Source organism: Dermacentor albipictus, unplaced genomic scaffold, assembly GCF_038994185.2.
Source record: "Dermacentor albipictus isolate Rhodes 1998 colony unplaced genomic scaffold, USDA_Dalb.pri_finalv2 scaffold_13, whole genome shotgun sequence".
Lineage (NCBI taxonomy): Eukaryota > Metazoa > Arthropoda > Arachnida > Ixodida > Ixodidae > Dermacentor > Dermacentor albipictus.
This window is the reverse complement of record NW_027225567.1, coordinates 14,177,716-14,200,509: the sequence shown is the minus strand read 5'-3', so window position 1 is coordinate 14,200,509 and position 22,794 is coordinate 14,177,716. Positions and strand designations below refer to the sequence as shown.

At 44.4% G+C, this 22,794-nt stretch overlaps 2 protein-coding genes across 4 annotated transcripts in view; one reads left to right on the top strand and one right to left on the bottom strand.

Moving 5' to 3' along the window:
- LOC139051622 (uncharacterized) overlaps positions 1-22,794 on the bottom strand; it is a 290,263-nt gene that overhangs the window by 241,356 nt on the left and 26,113 nt on the right. For both annotated transcript variants that reach the window (XM_070528564.1, XM_070528563.1), the window contains exons 2-4: positions 20,537-20,619; positions 16,629-16,828; positions 16,431-16,529 (exon numbers count right to left, since the gene is read on the bottom strand). In XM_070528564.1, the coding sequence (XP_070384665.1) occupies positions 16,431-16,529; positions 16,629-16,780 (251 nt within the window). In that variant the 5' untranslated portion in view covers positions 16,781-16,828; positions 20,537-20,619. The remainder of the gene's footprint in view (positions 1-16,430; positions 16,530-16,628; positions 16,829-20,536; positions 20,620-22,794) is intronic.
- Positions 417-22,794, top strand: part of LOC139051621 (uncharacterized) — a 214,268-nt gene continuing 191,890 nt past the window's right edge. The window contains exons 1-2 of one of the 2 annotated variants that reach the window (XM_070528561.1): positions 417-2,089; positions 8,238-8,381. In XM_070528561.1, the coding sequence (XP_070384662.1) occupies positions 1,456-2,089; positions 8,238-8,381 (778 nt within the window). In that variant the 5' untranslated portion in view covers positions 417-1,455. The remainder of the gene's footprint in view (positions 2,090-8,237; positions 8,382-22,794) is intronic. The other variant, XM_070528562.1, reaches the window with a different exon arrangement.

Sequence of the window (22,794 nt, the reverse complement as noted above, 5' to 3'; positions counted from 1 at the left end):
CTACTTTTTCATATACTTTACCGCAATACATTACGTATGCTTCACCGCATAACATGACTGTATTGCGGCAAAGCTGATTTTATGGAACTGACATTATGTAACGGACCTTTTGTTCTTCTGCTGCTCGGATGAGCATAAGCTCGAAAAACCACAAAATAAAGACTTGGCTTGCTGCTGGTTGATTTCTAGCTAACATTTCGAGACGTCTACGTTGTTAACAAAAGCATCGGTGAAGTTTCTCGCGCTCGGACGCGCTTCAAAAGGCAGCGTGTGACCACCTATAACTAAGGCAGTCATAAGCGGCAACGAAATCCACACAAGGTACATCAACTTCCGCAAAGCTACTGGGCAACGCCATCAATAACTGGCACACGGGCCACCCAGGAGCTGGCAATCGCTGCGATGACATCCACATAAACCACGTCGGTTTTTCACAAAGCTATTGGGCAACACGATCAGTCACAGGCACAGGTGAAGTCCGCAAAACACTACATGAGCAGAACCACTACGGCCATACTCAATCACTTCGCCACAAGCTATCACATATAACGACATCAAACAGCTACAATCACTTCTCCACAGCCACTGACCCAGGCGAAGACCGCACGGACAGAACGGAAGCACCGATTCTGGGCTCGATCGTCGCGTTCCACAAAGCTAGTAAAGCACACGAGCAGCCAGGGGCACGGCCGAAGTCCGCACGGGCAGAATGGAGCTCACGTCGCGTCCATCACTTTAGCGACACCTATTTAAAAATAATATACGGAGCCAAGCCAAATCATTATTTAGCGTCTATTTGGGTGAACCTAACGCTTTCGGGCCCTAACCGTTCGTACGACCAGGGCACTATAACGGTTACCCCCCCTTTCCACTCCTACGACCGGGTCGTAGGAACGGCGGCCTCATTAAGTTTTATGCGACACTACTAGCAGTCACGCTACGGTAGGTACGGCTAAAACTGTCTGCGAAGCACATGTCCGCATTCGGCGCCTCTGTCAATTGCGTTTGAAATCGAAACAGTGCCCGTAAGTTGCTGTGTCGCTGTCAAGCTGTCACGGGTTTTCAAAGTGCGAAGTGCTCGCGCGTTTTTCTACTGACACCTTCTAATTTTTCTGTTTTTTGTAGCACTGTTTTATTTATTGTGCCCATAAAATAGTTCGCGCTGACCACTTCCCCAAAACACAGCCATTCCAAGCGCAGCGCTTGGATAAAAGAAGAAGAAAATCGGGAATAATGGAACGTCATCGTCGATGATGGTTCAGGTGGTGCCACCGTGTTGGCACGTGCGGCACGGACCATTCAGTGACATTCGAACGTGGGACGTGATGGAGCAAGGGCGTTGTTGTGCCTGTTCCTTCTGGACTTCATTTTCTGCCTAGTAGTGTTTTTTTATAGTCGGGCACCACTGATCTGGACGTTAGATGCGCGGTCTTGGCGCCCTGTACTGCGTCCAGCATGTGTGAACGTGGAGATGAACTGGACACGACAAAGGCCATCATCCGCGCTTTGCTCATTGCAGATAAGCGGCCCGTGACGGTGAGGAGCTTCTTGATTGCTTTTAAAGATAGCGAGGGTTTAGAACTGCCATACGCAAAGTTTGGCTTTGAAGACCCGTTAAGCTTTCTTTGTAGCATCCCGGACACAGCACAGTTGTCACAAGTGGGCAGTGACTTCTACGTAAAAGCGGTGGTGACAGAAGAGGTCGAGCATGTCCAGAGGCTGGTCAAAGGTTCAAGGGATTCGCATTACAGGTCTTCACGCTCACCGCCGGCGTACAAAAAGACGAGCCGGCCTGCCCAAACTACGCTGTTCACTTCACCACCGCGGCGTCTCCCGCCGAGCCCCAGATACTATGACACGCTGGATCAGGTGAAAAACAACTTGCGCTTGCTCCTGGCCGACCACATGACGAATGGAATCAACGTGCGCCAGCTTCAGGATTGCTACGTCAAGAGATTTGGCTGTCACATAAACTATGCATCCTTCGGCTACAGCACGTTCGAAGACTTCCTCATCAGCATGTCTGACGTTATGTGTGCCATACGCAACTCGACCGGAGCTCTGAAGGTGTTTCTCAGCAAGAGAAGCTGTAAGTGTTCATAATATTTTGTTTCCGTGATAGTCATAGTGAAGCTCCTCGTTGGTGTCCTTTGGGCAAGCTCAGGCTCACGGTACCACGTTGCCTTGCGTTCTATAGTTGCCTAGGCAGCAGAAGCTTTCGGACCACGCGAGCGCGTGCAGAACATTTGCAGGGCATCAGCTGCCGTCGAGAGCAGCGCGAGGATGGAAAGGCACGGTTCTGACTGGTGGCGTATAAATCGCGGGCCGATTTTTTCGTTGCGACGATAGATTGAATTTTTTACAGGTACTGTTCCAGGAGGGCACATGTAAGCGGCAAACGGCAGCAGGCGCGTGCCGCCGAGCTGGGCGCTCTGCATGAGAATAAGGCAGAGCGTCGAACAAGGACACATTAATGATGATGATAATAATAGTTTCTGGCCAATGAAACTTGTAACTGGTATTAGTGTCCCAGCCAAAGAAAACAATCGAAAAACAAACATTTCCAGCCGAGCGCTGCGACATCTACCAGGATAACGTAAACCCAAGCCATTTTGACCTATCGCAGAGGGCTAATGGCGGATTTGGAATAGTCTTCAATACAGATCGGCCATTAGACCTGCGTGATAGGCCAAAATGGTTTGGGTTTGACCTATCACGGAGAGCTGGTTTGAAATAAAAACAGATTGGAATAGTTTTATTCTGGCTAAAGTGCCTAGAATATACTGGCTATGTGCCGAAGGCGCACGCTCGCGTGGTCGCCGCGGTGATGCCTTCTCCCAGCCGCTACGCGGCGGCGCTGCCAATCCCTAAGGTGCATAAAATCGGATATATTGTCGGGGTTGAAAGTTAACCCTGTAATGAGCAAAGAAAATTTGCAGAAATTGTTTAATTCATTATTTGATGGGGGCGAAATGCGAAAACACTCGTGTACTTAGATTTAAGTGCAGAACCCCAGGTGGTCCAAATTTCCGGAGTCCCCCACAATGGCATGCCCCATAATCAATCAGAAAGCCCTATAATTAAATTAATTGATAATTACTTTTTTTAACTATCCACAGCCGAAATTCACTCGAAGTAAATCGAAGATGCAACTATGGGCTTTGCATTAAATATCCCTTACTCAAATCGGCATTTTGAGTTTGAGGCATCTGACTTGGTGTAGTGTGTACTATACGTTGGGCGTTGATCGGTGGGCCAGTTGGCTCTGCAGTCTTAAAAAAATTTTACACCCTATGGGGCTTACCTTGTCCCACAACAATAATCGTCATCTGTCTTGCCCGCATTTTCTTTGTTTTAAGGGACCGACAACCAACTTTCAAGGTACCCATTTTTTTTTTATTGCACTGGAAAGCTTACCGACCACAGTGTCTAATCTTGAAGTGCCGACGTGGAAAACACAGTGGAACATTTTTTATCGGAATTTTTCTATCTGCAATGAGGATGTAGTCGTTCACTGGAAACATACTGAAAACGGTGATATGTGAGCATGATAGCGATTATACATCGGCATTAGTGGGAGACCTGAATCTCAGTACATGAGCACTCTTTGCATTTTGCCCCTATTGAAATGGGGTCGCTGTGGCTGGGAGGCAGATAAGTGTGGACGAGCTGTAACAAAGTGTAAATTTGCTTATCAAGTCGATGTTCTTGTGATTCATGTTTTCCGAATTGTTGAATTTATTTCTGCGATAATAGCTACGTGTTTTCGTGATTTCCTGTCCAACTGCTTTGGTATTTAACTAGGCAAAATGATGCCAATCGGATCGAAAATGAAACTATGCCTTTACACGTGATGCAGAGTTCAGTGTGTTGCTATAGCCACACATGCATTTTTGATTTCCAAAGCGTAAAATAATGTGTGAGTGCCTAATAAATACCAACTGCAATTTTAAGCAATAGCTATGCTGTATTTAATAACAGTCTACTTATGTACAGTAATCTCATATAGAATACATTCAAAGAACCAAGATTCCACTGCCAGGTCTCACCACTTACTGGTTTTTGAGACTTTCTTTGCCAGTTTAAAATTATAATTCGTACCTAAACCACGATCAATGTGCTGAAATATTTCACTATAAATCATGGTCATTTATTTTCCATCAACGTCTCGCAACACATTCTGGCCTGTTGTCAGTCCCTTTAACGCTGCTAGCCCGGTACTTGCAAGTCGCGAATGGCTTGTGCGTTATCAGGGTGACACAGCATTCTTGACAGGAAAGTAGTGGCGCTGAGCTCTTAAGAAAAGAAATGCAATCAAGGCAGAGGCCGATTATTGTTGTGGGACAAGATAACCCCCAAAGGGTGAAAAATTTAAATGTGTGAGAGCCCACGGCACAACCACAAATAAAGTAGTGCAAAGGGACATGGGTTGGGCCTCATTTGAAGTCTGAGAAGTGCAGAGCAAAATTAGTTTTGAAGAAAGACTTGGGAACATGGATCAAAATAAGTGGGTGACTAAAGTGCACAAGTGTCTGTACCTAAAAATCGTGGACACAGAATGGAGGAAGAGGTCAAGAAAGTTGGAAGAGGAGTACAGAGTAATTGAAAATGTAGACAGACAACCAGAAGTAATCAGAAAAAAAAGTGAGAGAAACAGAGACAGCGAATCGGATGCAAAGAATGGAAACGAAAAATGCCATGGAGATTTACATGAATGAGAAAAAAGAAATTAAAAGAGAAAATTTGTACGATAACACAAAGGGATGTGCCTTGCTACTTGAGGCTCGAGCTGGTTGCCTAAGGACAAAAACATACCGGTCAAAATACTCACAATTAGGTAAGGCATGTGTATTCTGCAGCAAAAATCTGGAGACCACTCGGCACATCCCAACGGAATGTGAGGAGCACCCAGCTAGACCAGTAACATACAATTTCCAGAAGTGCTTGAATTTAAAGTAGATGAAAGTATTGATGGGTTAGCAGTTGAGATAAGCGAGACATTTAGAGTATTGGTGGAAAAAAAAGCAGGGAAGAGGTTTACACGACAGGATCCATTAGACATAGGCAGGGGTACAAGGTTGATAGAGAAGATTAAATAAATTTATACAAGAATGCTAGCAGGAAAAGTATTGATAACATACTCGAGTAACTCAAGCAGGCTAGGCGACGGATTTCTCCCTGCCCCGTTTCAAAGCGGAGGCCAATAAATCGTCATGCAACTGCATGCACTTGTGGCATAGACATGTGTTGGTACTGAATGAATGAGGTTTTTATTATTAATAGACAAGATACATTACAAGGAAATGTTATACAGGAGGAGGTCCCGAGGTCAGAGACTGTAATTGGACCTCCTGTACAGCATATAAGTAAAAGTATAAACAACAGTTGCAACAAATAATGTAAAAATAAAGAAATAGCAAACATAGTATTGGTTAGGTTTAGCAGCACTAATACAAATCAGCTACAGGCATGCTAGTAAAAAAGTATAATTATTATTACATTTGACTAATCACAGAAGCAGAAATGCCATGAGAAAGTAAATGGATAATGAGACATAAGCAACTGAACTCTTACTTCTAAAAAAAAAAAATTGGGGGGTTTTACTTGCCAAAACTACTTTCTGATTATGAGGCATGCCGTAGTGGAGGACACCGGAAGTTTCGACCACCTGGGGTTCTTTAACGTGCACCTAAATCTAAGTGCACGGGTGTTTTCGCATTTCGCCTCCATCGAAATGTGGCCTCCGTGGCCAGGATTCGATCCCCGCAACCTCGTGCTCAACAGTCCAACATCATAGCCACTGAGCAACCACGGCGGGTAACTTTTATTTCTGTAGCGTAAGTATTAACAACGTGTACATTTGGAAGGGAGAAAAGGAAAAAAAAAGACATAAGTGGTTGTAGTTGATAAAATATGGTCTTTTAGTTCTCGTTTAAATTTAAATCATTTACATGACTTTATAGTTGAAGGTAGTCTGTTCCAGAAGGAAACGTACGAAAAATGGACACTCTGCTTACCATAATTGTTGCGTACCTTGGGAAGAATAAAATTGTTGTTTTAATGCAAATCGCTTAAGATTAGTCTTCGTTAGACAAGATAGAGGTATCAGACTTTTGTAGTGAGCGTTATCTAGTTGTCGGTATAAATACATACAAAGACTAAAGTTAATTATAAGTTTGTCTACAGTAAGAATGCTATAGTTACGTAATAACTGTTTGGCATTGAAATGGTTAGTACTAAAAGTACTTACTTTAACAGCCTGGTTTTGTAATACTGGTACTGATTGCAAATGGGTAGTGTACATATTGCCCCACATGCAATGCAATAGTTTATATGCGAATGGATAAATGAGTAGTATAAGGAAAGTAGCGTTTTATGGTAAAATACGTACCGAGCTTTTAAAACTGTCCTTATTCCGTAGGTTGCCTTCTGCTGAATGCTGGTTATGTGTTAAAATTTAAGGTTATAATCAGTTTGTACAATGTATACAAGAATTATTGACGTCTTATGTTGTCGAATGAGAAGAGATGTAAAGGTTGCAGAGCATGTACGACTTCATATAAGGATACTTGACTTACATGCACATTGCCTTATACGTTTGTATATCAATTGTTATTCCTCCCCCCCCCCATGTAATGCCCAAGCTGGGCCTTTAGGGTAAATAAATGAGAAAAAAAAAGTTATACACCCTAATAGTTACAGGAAGCACTGTGGGCAATAAGATTATTACCATGGTAGAGCGGAGGAATGAATGCGAATGAGCGTTGGTGGGACGTGAATAAAACAGATTTAGTTTTAGATGAGCTTATATCGAGCTGGTTAATATTGCACCACTTTAACTCGTCGTTTAAGTCAGTATTAAGTTTTGAAACTAGGTTTCTTGCACAGTTGTCAGAGTTAAAGGTAGTTGTGTCTGCACAGAGAATGTAGTTGGAAGAAAGCAGGCCATTAGGTAGGTCATTAACATATATTAAAAACAAGAGTGGGCCAAGTATGGATCCCTCTGGTAGGCTTATGTTTTTTATCATTGATTTAGAAAGAACACTGTTAATTCTTACTATTTGTGTTCTAACATTTAAGCAATTTCGTATTAAAGCAGGACATGTTATTTCGATAGATTCAAGTTTAAAAGATGCGGTGGTTAATTTTTTGAAAGGCTATAGTTAGATTTATGAACACTGATCCAGGGGCCCTATAACGTAAAACTATTCCAATCTGTTTTTATTCCAAATCAGCCATTACCCCTGCCTGGTGGGTCAAAATGATTCGGGTGCAACCCATATGGGTGGGTGCCACAACCATATGGGCAGAGCCTGTGCCATTCTGACCTATCACGGGAGGGCTAATGGCCGATTTGATATAAAAGCAGATTGGAATAATTTGCGTTATACCGGCCTAGCATATATGCCCTTATTGATTGCCATCTTTACCACAGGCGCTACAGGTACACTGCGCTTTTCGCCACGAAACCTATCGTTCTCCTTGTCTTGACAACCCTTTGTGTAAAAGCTTTATTGGCGGGAGACAAACTTACTGGCAAAGCCCTATCCAAAAAAAATCCTGAACCCAATAGTGCAGTTAGGCCAACAAAATTTTGCACACCTGCTGCAACCGGGCTAGCCGGCTGATTTTCATTAGGTTGTCTATCGTTACATGTGATTGAATTTGGAGCATCCAACAAAAGATATTCAATGAAAGACACCACTCGAAACAAGCACCAATGGTTTGCTTACATGTTGATCACAATAAGTCGTCGTGGATGATCGTGCCTCACGGCAGTTTGGATCACCATCCGTTCAACTGCGATCATGCTGCTTAATCCTGCTGAGTGAACGCAATTGACTCTATCTTGGTGACCTTTCTTAACTAATTGGAGAACACCTTTAAATGGTAGGAATTGAGTTTGGTTAGGGCGTGGTATTTGGTCTTTGCAGCAAAACATCTTGTGGCAGTGTAGATGTGAGGCACTTGCATGTCTTGAAAACTTGCATGTCTTCAAGGCATTTTGAATTATTCTGCCTCACATGTGCTATAGAATTGTTTAACAGAGCACCTTTTTCTAATAAAATGCATTGAGTAGACAACTGCTCTCCGTCAAGATTGTTTCAGGGTCCCACAGTTGACAAGCTGGCATGCATGCCAAGTTTGAGAGTATGAAAGACATGCAGTAGGTGGTTTGCTTTCTCTTTGGCTATGTATGCAATCAATGAATTAGTGCTTTTGCTTGCTTTCTGCAGTTGGTGTGCCACTTCTGCCTTCAGGGAAGCCATTACCAACTTTCACAGTGCACCATTCAGCTGGCAAGCGACCTCTGCCATTTCAATTCCCTGGCCAGAGAATCCTGAAGCCCTTGCAGCAACTTGTCAGGACAGCCAACTCTTGTATGTTGCACATCATACTTATTCCTTAACCTTAACATCATACTGTTAATAGATCCATGGTTCTCAGTGCAGTTTGCAGAGCTAAAAGGTGAACTTTTGAACCATTTAACTGATTTTATGGAACTATTGTGGGATGATTCCCGTTTTCATTATTAAAATATTGTTTAACTTCCATTACCCTGACTCAAACAGCAAAAAAATATTATGGCCATCATATTGAGCCATTGAGTATGTTATTGGGAAAACTATGATTTTATATAATATGGAGGATACATTAATTGTTCGTGAATAGGTATCTTCTAGGTAGTCTATAGTGCAGGATAAGGGCAGCCACTTGTGTTTTTTGTGCTATTTGCATAAAAGTTTGTATGTTGGTTTGATGTTATCTCCAGATATTCAATTTATATTGTGTTATAAAAATATTTAGAAACTTGAAAAGTGCCTTATCTTGTTTCTGACAAAATTTCACTCTACAAAACACCTTGAAAGCAGGTTATGGCAAAGCAGTTTGGAAGTGATAGTTTTCCTAAAGGTGGTGTTTGGCCCAAAAGTGCAAACTGAGAAAAATCTAAGATTGCAGGGCATGCTTCTTTAATTTATGGTGAATAGTGAATTGTCAGAAACCCTCTGCTTCCTAGGTTGTGCCTTCTTCAATGCAACACTGCATGATGGCGATCGGTTGAAGTCTTCTCTTTCTTTCTTTTTTTGATCTTCAGATTTGTCAAGTGCCCTTGTCTGTGCTCGTGAAATGCGTGTTCCAGTTACTTGGTGGACATGCTTCCTTGTCTGGACTCCTTAACCCAGCTCCAGCTTTTCGAGTAATCTCTTGATATGCCACATGCACTCGCATTGAACTCTAGTACAGCCAAGGCTGCTGCAGTCGCTACTGTTATAGGGATGCGAGCTATGACTATGCCACACAAATGTGCTGAATGATTCATTTGCATCCTCCAATATTATTTGAGGAGCTCTGGCTTACTACAATTGTTGCATAGGGACACTAGCTCATTTGGGAACTGGTTTAAAGAGTTATCCAGCATTCTTGAATTACCGTCCCCTGTGGCAACTTTTCTAGAGATGTTCGGCTGATCTGCTGAGTGATATTAACTCTACTAATCTACCAATCTCTGATTGGAGCACACTGTTAGCGTGCCTGATCCGCCACCGAAACACTCTTGCTCCGAAAGAACTGGTAATGATTTGGAGGTTCACTGAATTGGCCATTGGAATTTTCCATTAAGGTGGTGGTACTACGGCAGCCATCTTGCGAGTAGTTCATATTCCCCCACCAGGCAACGCCACTCAGTCATGACTGAAGGAATGCTCATTGCCGATGCAGCACAGCATTATCGCTCGGCGCAGGACACGCCTGCATGTATCGGAAGTTTCTCGAACATTATCGATGCTTCTATCTGTTGTCTGTTGTCACCGACTCTTATGAAATCTGATTGTATGAGCGACGCGAATATGATATGATATGATTTGCGCATATTTCACAATGTGTGCTTCCTTTGTCATGTCAACCAGGGCTCACAATGCTTCAAGCAAGGGTAATTTTGCAGAGCGCCACCATCAAAATGTGGCCAGTATGGCCTGGTGTTGAACCTGTGACCTTGACTTCAGGAGCGGAATTTTTCCCCGTATGAGTACTGTCGTTTATTTTCCATGTTTTCAGATGAAAAGTGCACATGAGTCGATTATATTTTTCTAAAAAAATAGAGTGAAGAAATTCTGTTGGACAAATGTTCAAATATCAAACACATCTAAGTTACATGCATGGTGCCTTTTCCTCTATATTCGGAGGAAAAACCCATTTTACACTATGCTATGACAATGAAGAGGTTTGCACTCGGCACACAAAGCCGGCAAAGAGGAAAAAAGAAGAGGAGGACACTGCCTGTGCGGGTCAATGTTCACGGTTTTTCTATCGCCAATCAGGCCTTCTGTTGAAGAAGATTAGCGGATAACTGCATGAGCACAGTTGTTGAATCTGAAATAACGGGTCAGGTTGCGTGTTATTTATACACGTATCGGGACCGGTACATTCGAGTAATCGATTGAGCTCGCTTGCATAGAAGAATGTACAATAATATTGTCGTCGCGCACGTAATCTGATTCGACAAGACTTTCGCTATCACAATGGGTGACAACATTCAAAACTTTTGGACACAGTAGGCACGTTTCCCTACGAACTTCACTAAATTGTCCCTGAATAACTGTGACAATCTCATGAAAAATGGTCACCGACAAAAAAAGCTAAATAAAGTAAGCATGACAACATTTCGCAGGGCAAAGGCCAATGCAGTCACATCTACCAATCAACATTGCAAGGGCCATGACCACGTGTAAACAACTGTACACCTTGTGAAGGAATAACCCTGGGCTCATTTCCCGTGGGGCATCTTTAAAGAAACTAACTAAAAAGCTTTTCAATTGCATAAGCTGTTACTACAGACAGCTTGCACGGTGGTGCCTTGGGCCGGTATTTTGTTGCGATGCGTTATGCTTTATTCTATACTAGTCTTATCACCCACCGCTCACGGCCGGCTGATCCTGTTGATAACGTGAGCGGACCGTCGCTCTGACTACTGACCTAGCGCAAAAAGTGCGAAAAGGCATTAGCATAGGAAAGGCATTGCTACAAAATACCGGCCTTGGTTTCTCTTCTATTCTTCAAAAGACTAGTCACCACAGAGAGCATTACAAGTCGTCTGTTCACAAACACTGATAAAAGTGCGCGCTATGCTAGGGATAGCTTCTCAACACAGAGCTGATGCACTGGCAAGCCTACGAGTCGAGGTCACGGCGAGTGTCAGAGAGGCCACTGTGCTTTTTCACCTTGCTCTTCATTGCAGCTTCTTTGATTTTTTGCTGTGCTTCAATCGCTCGCTCATTCTACTGTGGCTTGTGGATGGGCATGCTGCGCATAATGTGGGGGTCTGCAATTTCGGGAAGCAGGCAGTCTGTGTAAAATCTGACGAGGAAAGGAAGCGTTTTCAATTTCCAAAAGCTTTCTTCCCTTTCAACCCACTGTACGTGAATTCCTTTTGATGTGCAGACAACAAAGTGACAGAAACTTCTTTTGGTGATATTTAGCTGACCTTGCACCTGATAGTAGTACCTATGAGAATTGCTTAGTGTGGGTGGTTTGAGGATTTGGTTCCTCTGGTTGAATTCCTTTGAAGCCTCACATGGTTCCATTTCTTTTGCTGTAAATGGATACTTGACCTCCAAGATACCGTCGCTCCCAACTAATTCATCGGGAGATGCTGCCAAGAAACCATACTCTTGATCAAAAAGTAACCCACATGGTTGCACGCGAGTTCATGTCTCTTCTTCATACAACCACACTGCAACTTGTTCTTGCTGCTTACCATGTTCAAGAGTGGCACTAGTGAAACTATTTTTGTAAAGTAGGCTTTTCATGAGTGCGTCACATGGCGTCAACTCTCTGCTTCTACACACTGCGTAAAAATTGGATGCAGTTAGACGCATTTGTCTTTCTACATGCCACATGCAGTTGTCTGCTCGACCTCTAATGTCTTCCTCAATCTCAATCCCCCGTTTTTTGTCAGCCTGCAAGCTTTTCAAAATATTGGCTTCTTTTTCTGAGAAATGTTCAAGCGGCATATCGGGTTTCCTACAGTTCGGGCCGTAATGGCACCTTGAGTCTTTCATCGGGGACTCCTTGTGCTGACGCTGCCGGTGGCCATTTCCCTCAAATAGTTTTCACCTCAGAGACTCTTTGCTAGCCTTCCGAAACATTTTCTTGTTTGCATAGCGCTTCAAGATGACTGGAGGACTCTTGCAGGTGACCGCCTTATTTGTAGCGCAATGCCAGTAGGGCCTCAGCTGAAAGCTGAGCCCAGCTCCATAACACCGATGTTCATGTGAACCTTTCTGACACCTGTTTATCTGCTTTCCTCGGGACAATTCGGCTATCAGTGACATTACTGCCTCGGCAAAGTTACTGGTGTCATTCGTGACAAGACGGCCAGCTTTCTCCACAATTATGTTGGCGGTGGTCACTATATTCAGCTGAACCACTAGGCATATTCTCATAAACGTTGTCGCCTTCGGTGCCACCACAAAAATAGCTCTTGCATTTGTTGTGGCACCCAAACACATGTTTTGAACCATTTATGAGGTTGGCAGCTGGCTATAAAGCAAGTTCTGCTTTCTCTGCATCTTTCTCTTCTGCAGTGCCTTGTACATCCTGCAGAATGTTGGCATAATGCTTGATGGCCTTCCATGAACCATTCTTTATGCGCTTAATTCTGGGACCACTTAGGTAGGCTGAACTTCCTTTAGTTTCTTTAGCAATAGCGTAGAGGCAAGTGGTGTAGCATTTCACTACGTGGTTCGCGCACTCCCTCTTCTTTACAAAATGGCCATATTCCACTTTTGTAAGGATCTGATGCAAGACTGAAGAATTGCCGCCCTCTATGAACGTCCGATATTCAACAGCATGCATTTCAACGCTCTTCTGGAAGCCTTCAACGATAATATTGGACTCCATTGCACCTGAGCTTTCGTTCCAATTCTTATAGCACAGATGCTCTTTTTTCTCCTTGCCCGTCCTGCCGTAGTGTTCACACGTGCTGCACAGTTTGCTTCTCACTCCTAAGTACAGGAGCTTTTTAGTAAGCTTTTCTATATTAACAGCCACACCAGGATTGATGGAATATCAGTGTCTATGACTGTGATGTGACCAACCACCATCGACAATCACTGTGATGTGGGGGGTTACGCCATTTTTACAAAAAGCCCCGGCTTCTTCTGCAACTGTTTTCTCTTCCTTGCCGGCTTTTATCATCTGATCCAGAAGGATGGCTTTCCAGCACTGCAACAAAATAAAATTACACCAGACTACAAGTTCAAAACATTTCACAATGCTGGCGTTACACTTTGTAACGTGACCCATGCCTGCATGGATGAGCATATCAACTGCAGGTTTGCTGCTATAGTGGCAATCCTTTAATTGTGCCAGAAGCATTTAGATTCAACGATGAAAGATTGAATGGGGGATATGCACTATGCCGTATTAGAAATTGCATGCTTCGTGAATGGTTTTGCTGTTGTTCCTGTGGGCTTGCATGGAGAGGCCGAGTACCTGGTTGGTGTTCACCTCCTGAGTCGGGCCTCCTCTGGCTTGCACAGTGATCTCTGGGGATGGTCCTGTGTTGCATTTGCAGTTAGTAGGCACTCTGAGTAGGGAGAATTCTGATTTTTGCTGGGAGCAGGTAAGCCTTTGTTGGTTGCATACTGTTCCACCATACCTACAGCTTGTTATTGCGTGGTTTTTATATCTACATCGCTACGTTTAACCAGACTGTGTTGTAGATCTGGAAAATTATTGAGTTGTTCCGGCAATTGGATCATTGGTACATTGAAGAAGGGGGCAGAACAAATCCCTGTGGTGTGCCATGACTTCCGAGAGGGATCTTGTCTTATTGACGTTCCCCTATTCTTAGTTCCCCTGTGCGGTGGTTGAAGAACTGTGATTTAATTGTAGGTTCTCTGGCCTACCCCTAGGTAATGGAGATTCTCCAGTGTGGCATGATGTCCTACATAGTCGAAGGCCTTTGTAAAATCAAGGCCCTGAATAGCCTGGGTATCGCCTTTGGGTATGTGGTGTAGGACTTGGTTTAAAGGGCCCCTCACCAGGTCTGGCCATTTTGAGCTGACAAACGCAGAGCATACAATGCGCCGCAGAAATATCTGAAATTACAAACTGAATGCCGTTTTCCCTTCTCGCGACCACCGCGCTCCAAGCTGGAGGATGACGTACATGTGCTAGTGCGCCTACGTACACGTGTTCACGCTGTGACGTCGCTCATGGTGACATGTGACTTCAAGGATTATTCAAGGCAACATGTGTAATATGTTGCTAGAATAGACTAATTAAAGCTTAGAAGCTTTAAGAAATAATAAAACACGCAAACCAAATGTCTGCATGTTTTTGTTTTACTTTGCACCGCAGAAAGAGAGAGAGAAAAAGCATTTATTTGCAATGAGGTTGGGTGACTTCCTCATAGGGTGGAGCCCTTAGTTCAGGGCCCCATTGGCTCTCGCCACTTCGTGTGCCCGCCGGATCAGCTGTTGCTGGTCTTGTGGGTATGAGCTGGTCAGCGCAGTCTCCCAGGAGGAAGGTGAAGTCTGCTTGTCTGTTTCGTCTGCTTGTTCCCACGTCGTGCAGTCATGCGTGCACGCACTGAAATTGTCATTTTCTGCCGTGTTCCAGCGTGGGATTAGAATGTACTGGATTGAGCGAGTGGGTCCAACGAGGGCTCTGCGCTGAGGCATTTTTTAATTGAAAATCCAGATGGCACCACCGTTGCCTTCTCCTGAATGTGCCGGAAGCGCTGGCCGTCAACGTCGGAGCGTGTAGAACAGAAGCATGGCCGCGCTTGATCGCAGCGTTGCAGTTGCGTTCGAGCATGACTGCAATTAGATGGATTGCGTTTGTAGTTTGCTTTCCTTTTTAAACCTTATGTGCGTGTTTTTACTTTGTCATGAGGGAATGAAATTCAGAGCTCATATTGTAAAAAAAAATGGGGTTCATGTACAGGAATGTGATAAGGTACAGGAATAAAGGAACTGTGTGGCTTAATTAGGTGCTACATAAAAATGGGCAAACCATCGTTTACTGCCTTTCCCAAGGCAATATATTCAGTGCTATCAAAATTTCCCTGATGCCATAATAACGGCAGCAATTTGACATTTAGGGAGAATGTAGGCCACATTATTCGTTATGTACAGCACATTCCTTTTGTGAATTAATTGTGTGTTTTGAAAATATTCATGAAATAGCCATTTTTCCCCTATTTTGATGCATCATGCGCCTGAGACGTAGTTGATTTTGCAAGTCCCCTGGGTGAATAAGGTAAAACACATTGTTTATTGAACCCCGCAGGGGCGTCTGCGTCAGCAGGCGTTTGGCGTGTTGCGACACCACGTACCCGAGCACACGAGGGTTGGACCCTCCCGCGTGTAGCCGTGCGCAGCCTAGCCGTGTCTGGGGAAAAGGGGATCCTGGGGGTTGAGCCGATGCTGGGTGTTTGGACCTTTAAGGCCCCCCGGCGGAGGCAACACACCTCTTCGGCCTCGGCTTCACATAGACGGCACCTCCAGACTGACCCACCTGGAGGAAATCGGCAGTCACCTTTTCCTGTCCCTCTATTCAATCTTTTGCTTTCCCTCTCGCTATCTCTTCTTTCCTGTCTTCTTATCACTTCTTCTCACTTCCGGATTTCTAGGTGGCAAGGGTTAACCTGGTATATGTATCCAACCTTGGGTATGTTATATTAGGTTATAGTGGCTACGTACAGCTGGCGTCTGCGTTTCCTCCTGGACTCGTGGCGTCTCGTGGGCTCGGTGGTGGGCGGCTGGCGTAGCTACCGGAATAAATGAATTCTGCATGGCTAACACGTCATTTCCACCCCTTTCCGATCGTCCTCTTTCAAAAAGAGGGCGCACCGAAGAAACTTTTCAACTATTCAGCCAGCGCAAAGAAACTTTCCCCCGCTACCATGTAATACACAGTCAAGATCCTGAAAAGACAGTCGGAACTATCTCGCCTTTCATCGTATGTAAATGCCTTACCGAAACACTAGGTGCTGGCTACAAAGTGACGAAACTGAGCAGTGGCGACCTTCTTCTTGAGGTCCGCGACACTCTACAACATGGCAAACTCTCCAGTCTCTTAGCGTTCCGTAATGTGAAAATCACTGTTACCCCCCACCGATCACTGAACACGTCTAAAGGAGTCATCTCTGATGAAGATCTGTTGAGCCTAAGCGAGGAAGAGCTCCTGGAGGGCTGGAAAGAACACAATGTGATTCAGGTGCAAAGAATAAAGATCAAGCGAGACAACCAAGATATCCCAACTAAACATCTCATCCTCACCTTTGCGTCCAGCGTTCTACCAGAAACCTTAGAAACAGGATATACCAAACTTCGAGTCCGGCCTTACATCCCAAACCCCCGAAGATGCTTCAAGTGTCAGAGATATGGCCATGGGTCACAAAGCTGCCGTGGCCGACTAACCTGTGCAAAGTGTGGCGAACACGAACATGAATCCAACAACTGTAATGGCACACCCCACTGTACCAACTGTGACGGTGGACACGCAGCATACTCTCGAACCTGCCCCACATGGAAAAAAGAAAAAGACATAATAACAATGAAAATCAAAGAAAACATCTCATTTCAAGAAGCGCGGAAACGTGTTTCCTTTTTCCATACCTCAGGGTATGCTGGTGCGGAGCGCAAGGGGGCAACGTCGCAGCAGACTCCGGCTCCGGCCCAGCCCACAACGAGCGTGGTTGCGGCCTTGCCACCAGCCCCCGTGGCGTCAGCAGCCAGCGCTGCTGCGCCGTCCCCGAAGGAGGGCCCATCGACCTCTGGGTTGGTGGCCTCCAAGGCCCTGCTTTTCGAGGCAAGGCCTAAGGTGAAAACACCCCGCTCGTGTGAGTGGAAGTCCAGCGGCTCCCAAGAGTCGATGGACACAACCCTGAGCCAGAAGGCGCATCTAGCGCCTCGGGAGCAGCGCGAGTCTCGCGACCGCTCCAAAAAAGAGAAAACTCGTACCATAATCACGGGGCCTGAGAAGGCTCTGTAAGTCATTCCTCTGACTTGACTCCTCTTGACACACAGCATAAAAACACAAATATGGCTACACAAATAATACACTGGAACGTTAGAGGTCTTATCCACAACCTCGATGACATTAAAGAACTCTTACACAAACATAACCCAAAGGTGCTGTGTGTTCAGGAGACACATCTTAAATGCACACAAACAAAGTTTCTTTGTCAGTACGTCATCTACCGTAAAGACCGCAATGAGGCGAATACCTCGTCTGGCGGTGTAGCAATAGTTGTAGACAAGTCCATAGCTTGTCACCAGGTCGCCCTTCAGACGCCCCTTGAGGCAGTGTCAATTTGGGCAATTCTTTTTAATAAATTGATCACTGTATGTTGCATATACATACCCCCTAACTTTCATCTGGAAAAAAGTGATTTTTATAAACTAATTGACCAGCTTCCGCACCCTTACATACTCGCAGGTGATTTTAATGCACACCACACCATGTGGGGGGACTCGCGACGTGACGCGAGAGGTCGTTTAATTGAAAACGTTCTTGTGAACTCCAGTGCATGCCTCTTCAACAAGAAGGAGCCAACTTATTATAATATTCATAATAATTCATATTCATCAATAGACCTGTCTATTGGCTCGGCCTCAATTTACCCGGACTTGCAATGGCATGCAATAAAACATCCCTATGGAAGTGACCACTTCCCTGTAATGTTAAAGTCAATGCCTCAATATGAATGCCCCCTACATACACCCCGATGGAAACTAGCCTCCGCCGAATGGAATGATTTTAAGGAAGCAACTTACTTATCACGAGATTTTATCACTGATTTTAACTTAGACAATGCAGTAGCATATTTTACTTGTTTTATAATCGACGCAGCTGAAAAGTTCATTCCCCAAACACAAGGTCTCTCTTGTAAAAGATGGGTACCCTGGTGGAATGAACAGTGCAGACTGGCACGAAAGAAACAAAACAAAGCGTGGGGTTTGCTGCGTCGCTCCCCGACAGCAAAAAACCTCATAGAATTTAAGCTCGGAAAGTCGCAAGGAAGGCGCATACGGAGACAGGCAAGGAGGGCTAGCTGGGAGAGGTTTCTCTCGGGCATCACTTCCTACACCCAAGAGTCCAAAGTATAGAATGGCGTACGAAAGATAAAGGGGCAACAAATCCACCCTCTGCCCTTAGTGGACGACCAAGGGACTACCTTGGAGGACCAGGTGAACGCTCTGGGCGAACACTTCGAACATGTATCAAGCTCCACACATTACACAAAATCATTCCTCACATATAAACAATTAGCTGAACTTAAGACACTTGATCGTAAATGCCGTCCAGATGAACCATATAACCGTCCCTTTAATATTGCCGAGCTTAAAGCTGCATTGAGCACGTGTAGAAGCTCTGCACCAGGAGCTGACAGAATCATCTATGACATGATTAAGAACTTGCACGAAGACACACAAATGACACTTATGGCACTTTTCAACTCTATCTGGGCTGCCGGATACCTCCCATCCTCATGGAAGGAAGCTATTGTTATTCCCGTCTTGAAGCTGGGTAAAGACCCTTTCTTGGCGGCAAGTTATCACCCGATAGCTCTAACTAGTTGTCTTTGTAAGCTGTTCGAAAAAATTATTAATCGTAGACTAACACATTTCCTTGAACTGAACAATATGCTTGATCCCTATCAATGTGGCTTTAGAGAAGGGCGGTCCACAACTGATCATCTTGTACGCATTGAAGCAAATATTTGTGATGCATTTGTACATAAACAGTTCTTCTTATCTATATTCCTCGATGTGGAGAAGGCGTGCGACACGACGTGGCGGTACGGGATCTTGCGAGACTTATCAGGGATGGGCATCCGTGGAAATATGCTAAACATAATAGAAAGCTATCTGTCCAAACGTACCTTCCACGTGAAACTCTGCAATGTACTGTCGTGACCATTCATACAAGAAAATGGTGTACCTCAAGGAGGTGCGCTTAGCTGCACACTCTTTATCGTGAAAATGAACAGCCTTCGTGCTTCATTACCGCCAGCCATTTTTTATTCTGTTTACGTAGATGATATACAAATAGGCTTCAAATCCTGCAACCTTGCAGTGTGTGAGAGGCAAGTACAACAGGGCTTGAACAAAGTATCCAAATGGGCAGACGAAAATAGATTTAAAGTGAACTGGAACACAAGTTCTTGTGTGCTTTTCACAAGAAAGAGAGGCCTCGTTGCAGATCCCAATATTGAAATTTATGGCCAGGAAATCCCTGTGAACGAAGAGCACAAGTTCTTAGGTATCATACTTGACTCTAAGCTAACATTTATTCCACACATAAAGTATCTCAAGGTGAAATGCTTAAAAACAATGAACTTACTGAAAATTTTATCCCATACAACATGGGGCAGCGACAGAAAATGTTTGATGAATCTTCACAAAAGCCTCATTCGATCACGATTGGACTATGGTGCCGTGATTTATCATTCTGCAGCCCCGAGTGCGCTAAAGATGCTAGATCTGGTTCACCATTTAGGAATTCGACTGGCCACTGGCGCTTTCAAAACAAGTCCTATTGAAATTTTGCATGTGGAATCAAATGAGTGGTCACTCCATCTCCAGAGAACATACATCAGCCAAACATATTTCCTGAAAGTCCACTCTAATCCTCAACATCCGTGTTTCAATACGCTTAACGATATGACATGTGATACACTCTTCCGTAATCGTCCCTCTGTAAAACAGCCCTTCTCACTTCATGTGAGGGAGCTTAGTGTTGAAATGGATGTCCCAATCCTCAAACACCGCCTAATGCCTCCAGCTAAGCTGCTACCTCCTTGGGAGTGGCAGATAATACAATGCGATATATCTTTCATGCAAGTTACAAAACACGCTCCAGAGATTGAAATACAAATGCACTTCCGGGAACTCCAATACAAACACTCCTGCACGGAGTTCTACACAGACGCATCGAAGTCACGCGAGGGGGTGTCCTATGCAGCCGTCGGCCCATCTTTCTCGGAATCCTATGTACTGCATCCGGAAACAAGCATCTTTACGGCTGAGGCTTACGCACTACTGTCGGCTGTAAAGCATATAAGGAAAACAAAACTAAAAAAATCTGTTATATATACTGACTCCCTAAGTGCTTTGAAGGCTTTGATGTCATTTTGTAAGCACAAAAATCCAGTAATCAATGAACTATATTCCGTCCTATGTAAATCGTATATATGTAACCAGCATGTCATCATATGCTGGGTGCCGGGTCGTAGGGGCATCGAAGGTAACGTTCTGGCGGACCAGATGGCCACATCAATTGCATCGTACTCTGTTCATCCTACTGCTGCAGTCCCTGTCGCAGATCTGAGGCCCTTTTTGTGCGGGAAACTGCGAAACTACTGGCAACGCTTGTGGGACAAGGAAACAAGTAATAAGCTGCACATAATAAAGCCACAATTAGGGTTCTGGCCTTCTCCAATAAAATCACGGCGGACAGATGTCCTATTCTGTCGTCTTAGAATAGGACACACATTTGGTACCCATAACTTTTTACTCACCGGAAATGACCCTCCAACCTGTGGCAGATGCGGGGAGAGGCTGACCGTGCTCCACGTTCTCCTGGAGTGTCGGAAAGCCGAATCTGAGAGAAGGAGACATTTTTCCTTAGTATACCGTCAACACATTCCTCTTCATCCTGTAATATTTCTCGGTCCAGAACCGCTTTTTAATACAAACACTCTCCTAGGTTTCCTCAGAGATGTCCTACACGTTATTAGTCCCATACATTCGTAGCGCTTCCTCTCTTGAGAAGATGCCGCTGTGATAGTCATACTGCATAGCGCATGCCTTCAGGCCCTTGTGTTTTAAGGACTCTGGCGGGGCAGTAGTGCTCCAGGTAATTTTACCATCTCACATATCTTTTATAATGCATCATTCTCTCACGACGGATTTTATTATTCATAGAACATGTCATTATCATCGACATAATCTTATACCAGATAGATTGTACGCACTCTAGAGCGACTATTTTAAGGCCCCTTTACAGCCACGTCACATAAACCTCATTGAACTCATAACTGCATTGTGAATTCATCAACACTGGCTTGGCGCTCTTTGGCCATACCTGGCCCTTGCGCCAATAAAAACCAAACATCCATTCATTCATTCATTGTTTATTGAAAAAGTGTAAGTTTGGGCATGTTGGTATTCCATAACTTTTACGCTTTTAGTGCACGAAAAGGGACGAGAGACAGAAGTATGACGCAGACACAGTGCTATGCGTTTATATTTGCTTGAATTAGGAAGCATGTTATAGGTTGTCTGTCTTCAAGCTCGCGCAGGTTTCCACTCTCACATGCCTCCAATGTCAATGACGATTGAACTGATCGCGGGTGCATTCTCTCTGATGACCGGTTTTCATCTGTTGCTTGTGTCTTTCGCGTGGGCTGCTTGTAGACATACTCCAGAAGATGTGGCAAGATTGTGGGTACCGTATCAGACCGAAGTGCAGGCTTTCCATGCTGTGTAGATACTTTCTGGACTTCAATGATATGCACATAATGCCTCAGTATGTACTTTGCCTCAAAGTGCAGCTCACGAATGGAGTCGGGTGGCTTCCAAAGGGCCAATCAGTGCAGTCAACATTACGCTCCCGCACCTGGTGCCTTTCTTCATCTTTAGGGACTCCGAAGAGTGAGAGCTTGGCCTGAACTTTCTATCTCCTGTATATGGTTTTGCAACCCACTATGCAACAGGGGGGGTATTCTGTAAGAGTTTACCTAGTGGACTGTCCATTTCGGCCATTGCTGATTGTTTGCAGCTGTACAAGCGAGGAGGAGACCAGTGGCCCTAGTCAATCAGGAACGGCCGAAATGGACAGCCCACTAGGTGGACTCTTGCAGAATACCTCCCCTGATTTGAGTTTGATGGATTGTAACTACTATGGCAGATTGAGCTCTCTCAAATGTAATGACTTTCACGCGGATCGACAAACGTTCTGCTAAGCATGCTATCCCTCCCAAAATGCCGAGCAAGAGGATAAATTTTGCTTCGATTGCGTCTTATGTGGCAAGACAATGTGCCATCTGTGCACGTGACACGTACATGATCGAGTAGTGGCTTGATACCAGAGTGAAGAATGTGGGTGCATCAATTGCAAAGGCGTAAAGTATAATACCATAACATGTTTTCGTTATATGCAATTTTAGCAAGCAATCTCTCTCATTTTAAAGATATTCCATGTCAAAAAGAATTATTGTTATAGGATAAGTAGAAGCAGAGATATTGTCCCTCCAAAACTATAGCACCATCAGAAATGCTGTTTTGAGGAAACTATGAAAAGCATATTACAACATGTTCATGGTGATTATGGCAAAGCCTTATTTGACCAAGGATGATACAGGGGTGCAGTCAAGCCAAAATAAATGCCCTGCACCAGCCTGGAGCTTACAAATGCGAAAAGATTTTTGGCTGATTTTCGGCTACAGAGCAGTGTCTTTCCTCAAGTATTTTATATTTGAGACACATGCCCATTCTGGAGACATGGCTAAGAATGAGCCCATCCCTAGTGGCAGGTACCCGAAGAACCAGGAATTGATAAATCAAATAAGAAGTGTAAGGAAGTCAGATAAGCTGGTAAAGTTATTAAGAAGTGTGTGTTTTTTGTCTTGTCTGCCCCAGAAAGGCCGGTGCTGGGCAAACATACTTTCCAATTGCCACCATGATACGACACAAGATACTCTGGTAACAAGTGTTTGAGATACACATACAAGGTACTACCACAATTGTTGTATTTGATATGTTAATTTCCATTCGA